Here is a 12,880-nt window from a genome sequence, read left to right on the forward strand (position 1 = left end):
ATGTAATTTTTATAAGCAAAACTTTAAAAAATGATATTATTTTCTGTGTCCTTCTGAGAAATCTTTACTTATCTGCAAGTCACGAAGATCTTCTTCTGTTTTCTTCTAAAAATTTTGTTTCTTAGCTTTCACACTTAGGTCTATGATTCATCTTGAATTAATTTTTATGCTTTCTATAAGATAAGAGGTTGAGGTTCATTCTTTTTTTTCCATATGGACATCTAGCTGTTCCAGCATAATTTGTTGAAATGACTCTCCTTGCTTTATTGAATTTCTTTGGTGACTTTTTCAAAAATCAATTGACTATAGACTTGTACTATTTCTGGACTCTCTATTCTGTTCTGTTAATCTATTTTTCTGTCTTTATGCCAATACCACCCTGTAGGTTTAAAGTAAATTTCAAGTCATGTGGTATAAATTCTCCATCTTTTTTCGGTTTTCAAGATTAACGTATTCTGGATCCTTTACATTTCCAAATAAACTTTAGAATTAACATGTCAATTTTTATTTTCAAAAGCCCTGCTGGGGTTATAATTGGGATTTCATTGACTTAGAAGATTAACTTGTATGTATAGTTTATTTTTTAGTCAGTGATTTGGGAGAGAGATTTATTTGCAGATTTTAGGGCTCACTGCCTTTGTGACTTCTCCCTATTCAACATATTCCCCCTAACTTTCTGTAGTTTTGCCTTCCCTAAGTTATCTGATACCTTGATCAAGTAAGGAAACTGAGGCTTTCTGTAACCCCAGCTATGTGCAAATTGGGAGTGCTCACAGGCAAATATTTGCAAACTTGCAAATTTCATTCATTGCAGTTTGCCTTTTAATGGTGGTCTCTGCTCCAGATTTTGCCTAACCGTGTTCAATTTGTAGTGCCTTTGAGTAGTTTTTTTTAAATTGTCCAGATCTAAAAATTGTTATCTGTGGAACAATTGTTCTGACCTAGCTGCTTTGCTCTTAACAGAAGACAGAGAACCTCCTTCTTGCCGCCTCTTTCATCTCCCTCTGACACACCTGCCCATTGTCCCCTAAGTAATCTTTCAAAAAAGCAAACCCAAGCAAACCATTTTCTGGTTGAAAGCCCATCAATGACTCTTGGCGTTGCTTTCTCTTTACTTTCTTATCTTCCTTTTTTAGATTCCTCCTCACTTATCCCATGCACTCTCTGGCTTTATTGAACCATTTGGCATTCCCTAGACACACCCTTCCCTTAAAAGTCTCCCCTTCTTGGGCTTATATCATGATCCTGACTAAAATGCCTGTACGTTCTTTGTAGCCTGGCTAACTCCTGGTTCTTCAAAAGTCAGCTCAAAGCACCAACCCATTGGAGAAAACTTCTGGGCTTTATTGAAGTGGGCTACTCATACTTTCATATTTTCCTATTGTTTTTGTTATGTTTTATTATGTTTTTGTTATGTCTTGTTATGTTTTAGTTCCTGTTGTTTTCGTTATGTTTAGAACTCATCAACTTGTACTTAGTTGTTTAATCACTTATTACACTGTGAGCTGTGTATGCCTTGATAGGATCCATGTCTTACCTGTGATTGCCAATTGCCTAGTATTCTTGTTGAGGAAATAAGGGAGGGTGAACGGACTGAATAGTCACAGGATGGTTGCATTTTAGGTGTATTTATGACTAAATTTTAGGTATCTGGTCATTCCTAAATATTTTCCCTTTGTCTTCTCACTCATGGCACTGGATGTTTAAATACCAATATGCGATTAACAAGATAAAGTTAGAACCACAGAAATGCCTCAGTTATCCAGAGGAAAGCTTTCCAGGAGCCTCACAAAATGAACCAGGTGAAGATTTAAAAACATATTTATATAAATAGAAGAATTCTTTAAAGAGAATAAAAGACATTGATGAGTCAAAAGCAGTGACATAGTAAATGACTGAAGAGTCAGTGATGCAGATATTTCACCTGCTGAGATATGACTTAAAGTTTTATGAACACAAAGGAAAGGGCTGATTCTGATTTCAAAAATGAAGCAGCTCTTGAAGCTTTAATTTGTGTGGCCACAGTATGACACAGAGGAACACTGAGGGAGCTAAACCATAGCCGTCGCTGCTGTGAGACACAGGGAGTCAGAATCCTTTCACATTTTCCTGGACATGTCAGCCTTTCTTTGTTTCTTTTTGACTGCTACATAATGATATAGGCATTGTATACTTTTTATGGAGATTCTTTCTTGGTGGAAACCCAATTTTAATTACTGTTTTCATGTAAGTTATTGTTGGTGAGCAGACAATGCCTTTTCCACTTTTTAAAATAATGCCATAGAATTCCCTATTACTACCATGCATATACACTAAAGTTTCTCCCGCCTCACTCTTTTTTGAAGAGATGGGGGTCTCACTCTGCTGCCTGGGCTGAAGCGCAGTGGCATGATCATAATTTACTGTAGCCTCAAACTCTTCGGCTTAAGCAATCATCTGCTCTTGCCTACTGATTAGCTGGGACTATAGGTACATGCCACCATGCCCAGCTAATTACAAAAAAAAAAGTTTTTTTATTTTTTATTTTTATTTTTTTAGAAACAGGGTCTTTCTATATTGCCTAGGCTGGTTTTGAACTCCTGGCCTCAAGCATTTCTCTTGCCTCAGCCTCCCAAACTGCTGGGTTATAGGTATCAGCCATCATGCCTAGCTTTTTTAAAAGGCCTTTTCTTACAATTATTACCTCATTACTCCTCCTTTTCTCTTGTGTTTTTCTTCTTCTTCAGTCCATTTTTGCTTTGAGCCTCTCCGACATACACCTGCTGCCTCGAATATCTGTCATTTATCACAAGGGCTTTCTCCTACTGTCATGCTTTAAGACACTGATAATGCACTTCTTCCATTAAGTTACCCTATACAAATCATAGATGGCCGATTGCATGGTTGTATGAAATAGATAATATAAAATGAAAAACAGAAGTTTCTTCTTTAAGTACACCTTCCTCAGATATACCTCTTCCCCTACCCTCAGAGGTAACCACACTTAACCATTTTCTGTGTTGTGTAATCCTTCTATAGTTTTTCTAAGCATCTATGAATAAACACACACACGTAAAGTAAGATGATGGTCAAAATGTTTAACCACTGCATGGTAATATAAAACTTAGCACTTAAAAATATGTTCTATTCTTTAGGCAGACCAAACTATATATAATTGCCTACCGGGTGATCTATGTTAGAGGTTAAATCATTCATCAAACTATTCCAGTAATTTTCAAAGCATTTATTGATTTTTAATGGGTATGATCTTTTGTTTGATGCAGCTGTTGGTAGCTAAGTGATGGCCTTGTATCAACCATGATTTGAAACAGGGAAACACATCAATCTATTCCAATGATTTACTCATTGCATTGTACTGCCACTTGCTTCTTTCATTTAAGAATATACTTTTGGCTGGGTGTGGTGGCTCACGCCTGTAATCCTAGCACTTTGAGAGGCTGAGGTAGGTGGATCACCTAAGGTCAGGAGTTTGCGACCAGCCTGACCAACATGGAGAAACCCCATCCCTACTAAAAATACAAAATTAGCCGAGCGTGGTGGCACATGCCTATAATCCCAGCTACTTGGGAGGCTGAAGCAGGAAAATCACGTGAACCCAGGAGGCGGAGGTTGCAGCGAGCCGAGATCATGCCATTGCACTCTAGCCTGGGCAACAAGAGTGAAACGCAGCCAAAAAAAGAAAAAAAAAAAAAAAAGAATATACTTTTGATATCTTTCCCTGTGAGAATATAATAAGTCTACTTTATTGTATCTAATGATAGGATAGTATCCCATAATATGGATATAAGTTTATCTACCAAGTTCCCTACTGTTTAAATGTTTCCAGTGTTTTGCTATTACACGTAATGTTGCTGAAACATTCTCTTACATCATTGTCTGCTTCGGTGAATACTTTTGTAAGATAGACTTATAGACGAAGAATTGTGGGTTCAAAGTAGATGTGCCAATCAAGAACTTGCCCACTTATAAGTAACTACAGACATCCCGTGTGCACATGCACTGACATACATATTATCACCTGAAAATATAAACCCAGATGCAAACACAGGTGAGCACTAAATTAATTCTAAAATTCATTTGAGGATTTGGCACCATGAAGTTTTATAGCCACATAACCTCAGGTAGACAAGACAGGGGAATGGCAGAGGTACCTTGGTAGAAAGTGAAGGAGAAGAAGAAAGGTTGGTGGTCCAGAGAAGTCAGTATTTCCTTGCCTGGAATGAGTGCCTGCCTATCAAATTTTGATAAAACTTCTTGATTGTCATCCTTGTTTCATTATGGTCCTCCCAGGAATGTTTTGCATTTTTCTAAGAGTTAAAGATCATAGCTTCATGACTTAGTCTTTGGATGGGTTTTTCCCACTTATATGAGAAGAACTAATAATGCCACATGGAGCATACCTTTTCAGGACTCCAGGAGTCTAAAAAAAAAGAAAAGAAAAATGAGTCAGAACTTCTGCCTGTGAGTCTGAGTCAGCTTAGTGTGCTAAAAAAAAATAATAAAAAAAAAAAAAGAAAAAAAAAAAAAACATGTGAGGAGACCTGCCTGGAAAAACTGCTGAATGGAAAGACTTGAGAACGGCTTATAGATATTGATGGCAGATGAAGAATTTTCATGTCTTTTCAGAAATGGTTAGCAGCTACTCATAACAGTCCTGTGATGTCACAGAAATCTTGACTCCTGCTTCTCCTTCTCGTTCTCCTTTAAGCCCTTCCCTCCTCCTTTTCATATAGGACCTTAACACAAGAGGGTCAGGAAGAGAAGAGAAGGGTTGCTTACAGGAGGAAAGAAGGCAAAGGGTAGCTGTTACTTTACCTGGCGGGCCATGTTTCGCTACGAATCAGGTGGTGTGTTTGGAGGAGATGCCACTCGGTAAGGGAGGCTTCTTGAGCACTCGACGACTCCTGGCAACTTAGAATGTGGGACCGCTGGAAGGAAAAGCACCCCTGGATGGGGCGAAGGTTGAGTTCAATTTTATTTTTTACTCTGTGTGTGTGTTGGGGGAGGGTAATGGGAAACGTGTGTTTTGCAGACACGTTAACATAAGGAGAATAGTGGATGCAACTTCATTATCCTCATTCACATAAAGATGGACATTTTAATTTGTTTTTTAACAGTAGGAAAAAAGAACCTTCTGAGTTGATTTGGTATAGTGGAAATTGCATGGAAATGTTTAGCTTCCTCTGTTTTCACAAACATGTAACCTTCTAAGAAAATCTCTCTTTGACCTATTTTTTTTTTAAAGTTTGATTTTTTTTTTAAAAACAATTTGGAAAATAGGAAATAACATGAATTGCCCCTTTTCCAACAGTGAAAATGTTTTTAATATACCTTTTCATGTTGCTCTGATTATGACTGTAACTTTTTTATTCAATCCTGAATCTGTTAGATTTTCACATTATATAAAATTATAAAACACTGGCCAAAGTTAGTCACCGAGGAAATAGTATAAGGGACCCCGTTAAGAAAGTAAGTTTAAGTGACTGAAAAAGTTTGGTGACATCTCACTGAGGCGGACTTGCTTATTTGTTTGTTCCTCAGAAGTATTACCATACATAATGTCTATGGGTTTAGATATATGATTTTTCTCGCCTTCTAGACATCCACCTTGTTGTGATAGAAGGAACATGGATTTAGAGTCAGGCAGCCTTGGATCTCAATCACTTTACTCCTTCTGTGGCCCTTAGCAGGCTATATAGCCTCTGTGTGCCTCAGTCTCCTCATCCATAAAATGAAAATAATGTCTACAGGTTAGTATTGTAACAAGGGATCATTCAGATTAACTTTGGAAAAGCTTTCTCCTATGAAGCATTTGGAAAACATTAGTTTCTTTCTTTTCTTTTCTTCTTCTTCTTTTTTTTTTTTTTTTGTAGTTTGGTTTTTATTATTGGCTTGGTTTTCTTTCTAGGCCTTGGGTTCTCCTTCACTTTATGTAGAATATGATCTTCTTGCAGTAGATAGATTTGAATCCTGCCAACAGAATTTTTCTGAATTGGCTTGTTGTCTTTCTTTATTTACCAATAGCTGCCTATTTGGTTCAGCTCCCTGATCCACATCTTGTCTCTCAATTCCTGTGTGCCCTCACAGATCTGTTAAAGCATCCTGAGAGGAGGGTCCCTCAGGGTCACCGGGTTTCAGGGCTCCAGCTTTTCCTGGGGATCAGAATACCCCTTCAGGGGCCGACACTCTAAGGCAGTAATGTGTTTCTCTGGCCAAGCGCCTGATAGTATCTTCTTGACAAGTTCATTATTTATTCCCCCTTACTGGTGTGAGGGTTTTCCCAAAGTGTTCTGTCTTTGCAGAGTTTTTCCTACCCTTCTGTGCTATAAATGTGGTACTATTTTATGCATTTGTTTTTGCTAATATGAAATAAATCCCATTATAAATAATTCCAAGGATTTTGCAGATGATTTCACTGGTTCAGAATAAGAAGACTGTTCCGTGAATCATGGAGCCGCTTTGGTACACAGTTTGTAGAAGTGAAATGTGGTGTAATGTAATTGACCCATGGGTCCCTTCTCGTACAGTGTCACTTGCTGAGAAGTAAGCAGAAAAGGCAGTGGATTCCTGCATCTGGCAATTCACCCCCATCCTGCACCAGTAACTCATAGAGCAGCTTATTCCATTGTGACACTGACTCACCCTTCCTCCCTCCACCCCCATTGTCTAGTTCTGATGTGTTCTGTCCCCACTCATTCTAGGGTCACACTGACTTATACCTTCTTCATCCCAAGTGGGGAAGAAAGCTTGTCTGTGTTGATGAAAGTACAAAAATAGGAATGCCATAACTTTTAATGCAAACAATATATGTTTGTTGAATGTATGAATACAACAACTTGGAATAACTGCTGACAGTGTTTCCAAATATTTTGGGTCTATTTAAGTAAAGAGACATGAATAATTTGAAACTGGCATTCTTTTTCTTCTTCTTTTTTTTATGAATTAGCAATACATGTGATGAAACCTTCAAAACAAATTCTCGTAGTTAAGAGTGGTTGCCTTTAGTGAGCAGGATGGGGAACAGATCTGGGGGCTTAGGCCATTCATTAAAAACCATTCTGAAGGCTTTCTTTTTTCTAACCAAATGTATGTATTACTTTAATATTTTTTGATACCTCCCTTAAGTAGGCCCAGTCCAGTTTAAGTGCGATCTCTTGAGTGCCTTGTGTCGGACACTGTGCCGGTCACCCAGGGCTCCGGGGTGAATCAGGAGTAGCTCTTGCATGTGAATTCACAGTCTAGCTGGGGACACAGGACAGACCAAAAGCAGATAATATTTAAATAATATGATGCTGCCTAAGAGAGAGGTAGCCACGGAGTTAAGTATCTTCCTCTCCATTTTATTCGGCCTTTTGTTTTAAAATTCTACCTTTATGATGTGTGTATTTCAACGGAGTTATGTGTCATCATTTTGGATTTAGTGGGAAAAGAACAGATGAGATTTTCTTGTTACCTTAATTTTCCCAACATGGAAGATTTGGGAATGAAGAAGGAGACTGCAAAGAGTGAGGCCTAAAATCCAGTCATGATTTTTATTTTGCTCCTTTCTTTACGGACACGAATGCACACAGTGTAGAGCAGCCTTAACTCTGAATTGGAACAAGGTCGTGTAAGTGCCAGCACGTTATTTCCAGAAGCCCACAGCTGCCAATTCCCACACCCAGTGATTTCCACTGCCTTTTAATGATTCTGGAATTCCCAAGAACAGTGTCATCTTATTAGAAGGTATTTCCCAGTTCGAATTGGAGACAAACCAACCATCCCTCACAGGCTGAGTCCTTCTGGTTTTACTGCCAAAGCTTCCAGACTCACCCAGGGTCTGTTAGACATATTTGAATGAATCTGTCACATTGTTCAGTAGTTAATGAGGCCGTCCATGAAGACCCTAGTGGCATCACTTTGTTTACCAACAATTGTATCAAGTCATGATGATTTTTTAAAATGTCATTGAAACATATCATTAAAATATTGTGGAGATAAAGATGCATGTTTATTGGTATCTGTCTATTCCTTTCTCTTGTTTAAGAGAGAATTTACTTAAATGTGTACAAAACTGCTTTCTGGCATACTTAATTTTATGGGTTTGTGATTTCCACATCATTAAAAGTATCTGGAATACCTATGATGCAATGTGACTCTTGTTTCCACTAACTAGTAGGTAAATGCTGTGTTAGAGATTTTAAGAAAGTTGGCCAGGCACAGTGGCTCACACCTGTAGTCCCAGCACTTTGGGAGGCTGAAACGGGTGGATCACCTGAGGTCAGGAGTTTGAGACCAGCCTGGCCAACATCTGTCTCTATTAAAAATACAAAAATCAGCTGGGCATGGTGGCACGCACCTGTGATCCTAGCTACTCAGGAGGCTGAGGCAGGAGAATCACTTGAACCCAGGAGGCGGAGGTTGCAGTGAACTGAGATCGCATCACTGCACTTCAGCTTAGGTGACAGAGGCGAGACTCCATCTCAAAATAAATAAATAAATAAAAATAAATAAATAAAGTATGAATATAATTGCAAAGATAAAACATAAACCCAGATTGGGAATAAGAAGCAGAATTATACCAAAATGGAAGCTGACGATCACGCAGATTCACTCTTTATTTACTCATTCAAGGCTTGCCTCACATACCATAGATAAAGCAGGTAACTCTTTCTGACTTTTTTGGTTCACTTCAAGACTATATGATAATGGCCGGGCGCGGTGGCTCAAGCCTGTAATCCCAGCACTTTGGGAGGCCGAGGCGGGTGGATCACGAGGTCAGGAGATCGAGACCATCCTGGCTAACATGGTGAAACCCCGTCTCTACTAAAAATACAAAAAACTAGCCGGGCGTGGTGGCGGGCGCCTGTAGTCCCAGCTACTCGGAGGCTGAGGCGGGAGAATGGCGTGAATCCGGGAGGCGGAGCTTGCAGTGAGCCGAGATCGCGCCACTGCACTCCAGCCTGGGCGACACAGCGAGACTCCGTCTCAAAAAAAAAAAAAAAAAAAAAAGACTATATGATATTGAAATTTTAAATAAATAAGCTAAAAAGGCCCTAAAATGTTTTATTAAAGCCCACAGAGTATAATTTATTGATTTTTATAAAACGAATTCTTCTTTTTTTTTTCTATTTTACTTGTAAGTTCTGGGATACATGTGTAGAATGTACAGGTTTGTTACATAGGTATACGTATGCCATGGTGGTTTGCTGCACCTATCAACCCGTCATCTAGGCTTTAAGCCCCGTATGCATTAGGTACTTGTCCTAATACCCTCCCTCCCCTGCCCCCCACTCCCAGACAGGCCCTGGTGTGTGATGTTCCCTTTCCTGTGTCCATGTGTCCTCCTTGTTTCACTCCCACTTATGAGTGAGAACATGCAGTGTTTGGTTTTCTGTTCCTGTGTTAGTTTGCTGAGAATGATGGGTTCCAGCTTCCTCCATGTCCCTGCAAAGGACATCTCATTCTTTTTTATGGCTGCATAGTATTCCATGGTATATATGTGCCACATTCTCTTTATCCAGTCTATCACTGATGGGCATTTTGGTTGGTTCTAAGTCTTTGCTATTGTAAATAGTGCTGTGGTAAACATATATGTGCATGTGTCTTTATAGAACAATGATTTATGGCCAGGCGCGGTGGCTCAAGCCTGTAATCCCAGCACTTTGGGAGGCCGAGACGGGCGGATCACGAGGTCAGGAGATCGAGACCATCCTGGCTAACACGGTGAAACCCCGTCTCTATTAAGAAATACAAAAAACTAGCCGGGCGAGGTGGCGGGCGCCTGTAGTCCCAGCTACTCGGGAGGCTGAGGCCGGAGAATGGCGTGAACCCGGGAGGCAGAGCTTGCAGTGAGCTGAGATCCGGCCACTGCACTCCAGCCTGGGCGACAGAGCGAGACTCCGTCTCAAAAAAAAAAAAAAGAACAATGATTTATAATCCTTTGGGTATATACCCAGTAATGGGATTGCTGGGTCCGATGGTATTTCTGGTTCTAGATCCTTGAGGAATCGCCACACTGTCTTCCACAACGGTTGAACTGATTTATACTCCCACCAACATTGTAAAAGTGTTCCCATTTTTCCACAGCCTTGCCAGCAACTATTGTTTCCTGACTTTTTAACAATTGCCATTCTGACTGGCATGCGATAGTATCTCATTGTGGTTTTGATTTGCATTTCTCTAATGACCAGTGATGATGAGCTTTTTTTCATGTTTGTTGGCTGCATAAATGTCTTCTTTTGAAAAGTGTCTGTTCATATCCTTTGCCCACTTTTTGATGGGGTTGTTTGTTTTTTTCTTGTAAATTTGTGTAAGTTCCTTGTAGATTCTGGATATTAGACCTTTGTCAAATGAGTAGATTGTAAAAATTTTCTCCCATTCTGTGGGTCGCCTGTACACTCTGATGGTAGTTTCTTTTGCTGTGCAGAAGCTCTTTAGTTTAATTAGATCCCATTTGTCAATTTTGGCTTTTGTTGTAATTGCTTTTAGTGACAAAACTAATTCTTAATTGTTATCACTCAGTAAATGGTACTAGTTTGATCTTCCCTTGCTGATTAATCCAGTTCTTTCCAGTTCAATTAAAACCCATTTCTTTGACTCAGATAGCTTTCCCTTTAGTTCCAAATTTTCAGGGACATTTAGCACCAAACTCTTCTTACAGAACTTTACCCTTGACCGCCATTGCTGGATCTGCTACAGTCAGAGTTGATCTATCGAGTCTAACATGTCCTAGCTTCTTTTGCATTTTCTCCCATGTCTCTCTTGGGTGTCGCAAAAGCGGCAAGGGATTATTATCATGTAGTAGGGCTTCGTAATCAGAATGCGAAATCCCTATGCATAAATACTGTCTTTTCTCAGAATTTCCTGACCCACTTTCTATTTTTTGAGAAGACAAAATTGACTTTTTTTTCTGACTTCTTCAGAAATCTCTTATAGTGACTGGTATTTTCATCTGCTAGCACCTCTGACAATGACTATTACAACGTGCCTCAGAATACAGAGTGCTAACACCTCATTTTCTAAAAGAAATGCTTCCTCTGCAAGAATCTGTTTCTCTGATGAAGCCGCCATATAGACCATTGAATAGGAACTGCAGAAGACTCCAGAACACAATTTGATAGCCATTCAGCCAGGCGGCTGCAATTTTTTTTCTTCCCGAGTGTAAAGGAGGCAGCCCAAAGAAGGTTGGCTTTGCAGGAGGAAGGCAAGGATACAGGGAAAAAGGGGCCAGAGAAGGGCAGGATGGGGCAAAGATTCAGGGCACCTTATGTAATGAGGCACAGTGTGATTCTGCCCGGGGTCTGTGCGTGTATGCAGTCGGGTTGCCTCCCTTTCCCCTGGAAATGTGCCCTCTGCTTACTTTTTGTTTGGTTTTAAAGCAGCTGGAAAGGATATTTTTTGCTCAGAATTGGTGCTTAGCTTTTGCAGAAGCTGCTTCTTGAGAGTCGTCTCTTGTCATCCCTCTGGGTTTTAGCTCAGTGTGACGAAGCTATTTAAAATATGTGTGTTTTTAAATGATTCTAAAAATAAAGTATTCACATTGTTATGCCTCACTCTGTCCCCACTATTGAGTCCTGCTCCCCTGACAGCAACTTTCCGTTTCTCTATCTTATCCTTCTGGTATTTATTTACATCCGCGTTTCTAAATACTATGTTTATGCTATGATAATTTGGTTTGCCGATTGCAGACATTATCTATTAGGTTGGTGCAAAAGTAATTTCAGTTTTGCCAAGTTGATAGTATTAGGTCGGTACCTAATACTATCATCTTTCTATGAGATGGTACCATTTTAGATGAACATCTTGTGTCCACTTAACATACTCCCTCTTTCTGTAGCTTCCTTATATATGTACATCAAAGTTCTTGGTTAGATTTATGATCGGATTATTTGTTTTTTTTGTTTGTTTGTGTTTGTTTTGTAGGGAAAGGATCTTGCTATGTTGCCCAGTCTGGTCTTGGAGTCCTGGCTTCAGTGATTCTTCTGCCTCCCATACTGGAATATTATGTAATATTTTAAACAATAGCTCACCTTTATTATGTATTTTCTGGGTGAAAGAAAGAAGAGCTTTAGACATGTATTAACTAATCTTCATAGCAACCATATAAAGCAGATACTGTCATTCTTTCTGTTTTGCAGATATGGACATTGAGACCTGGGTTAACTAACTTTCCAAAGTCATATAGGTAGTAGTTGGTGGAGCCAGATTTCAAACCAAAGTAAATCAGGCTCCAGAGTCTACTTTTAACCACTACACTTTTTAAATGATTAAGGTTTTATAAATACTATTCAGAGTGGAGCCACATGTATACTATTATCTCTTCTCCCTCTTCTCTTCTCTTCTCTTCTCTTCTGGAACTCTTACTAGATGGAAGTTGTATGTCCTGAATTTATCCTCTAATTTTCTTTTTTTTTTTTTTTTTTTTTTTTTGAGACGGAGTCTCGCTCTGTCACCCAGGCTGGAGTGCAGTGGCCGGATCTCAGCTCACTGCAAGCTCCGCCTCCAGAGCTTGCTTCATTCTCCTGCCTCAGCCTCCCGGGAGTAGCTGGGACTACAGGCGCCTGGCCTGGGCCAGAATTTTTATATTTTTATAGATAGGTTTCACCAGAAAGAAGCTAGGATACGGACTTCAATCTCCTGACCAGACCTCACCAGCCTCCCAGCAGTTAGACAGGCCCTGTCACCAAAGGCCATATCCTCTAATTTTCACTTTATCTCTCTTCATTTACCTCAGACCTAGTTAATTCCCAGAGATTGTTTATCTTTTTTTTTTTTTTTTTTTTTTTTTTTTCATATCGAGTTCTGCCTGCTCACCAGTTTTATGCAGGCCAGATCTCAGCTCACTGCAGCTCCGCCTCCTGTTCACCATTCTCCTTGCCTCAGCTCTCCCCGAGCACTG

The 12,880-nt window shown here is 39.6% G+C and overlaps 1 protein-coding gene across 11 annotated transcripts in view; it reads left to right on the plus strand.

Moving 5' to 3' along the window:
- DGKI (diacylglycerol kinase iota) overlaps positions 1–12,880 on the plus strand; it is a 459,603-nt gene that overhangs the window by 70,127 nt on the left and 376,596 nt on the right. Inside the window, exon 1 of one of the 11 annotated variants that reach the window (XM_009203926.4) lies at positions 3,672–4,961. The exons of the other annotated variants lie outside the window; for them this stretch is intronic. Within the exon in view, the coding sequence (XP_009202190.1) occupies positions 4,918–4,961 (44 nt within the window). The 5' untranslated portion in view covers positions 3,672–4,917. Of the gene's footprint in view, positions 1–3,671; positions 4,962–12,880 lie in introns of those variants that run through there. 11 annotated transcript variants of the gene reach the window in all.

The sequence above is a fragment of the Papio anubis genome, chromosome 4 (assembly GCF_008728515.1).
Source record: "Papio anubis isolate 15944 chromosome 4, Panubis1.0, whole genome shotgun sequence".
Lineage (NCBI taxonomy): Eukaryota > Metazoa > Chordata > Mammalia > Primates > Cercopithecidae > Papio > Papio anubis.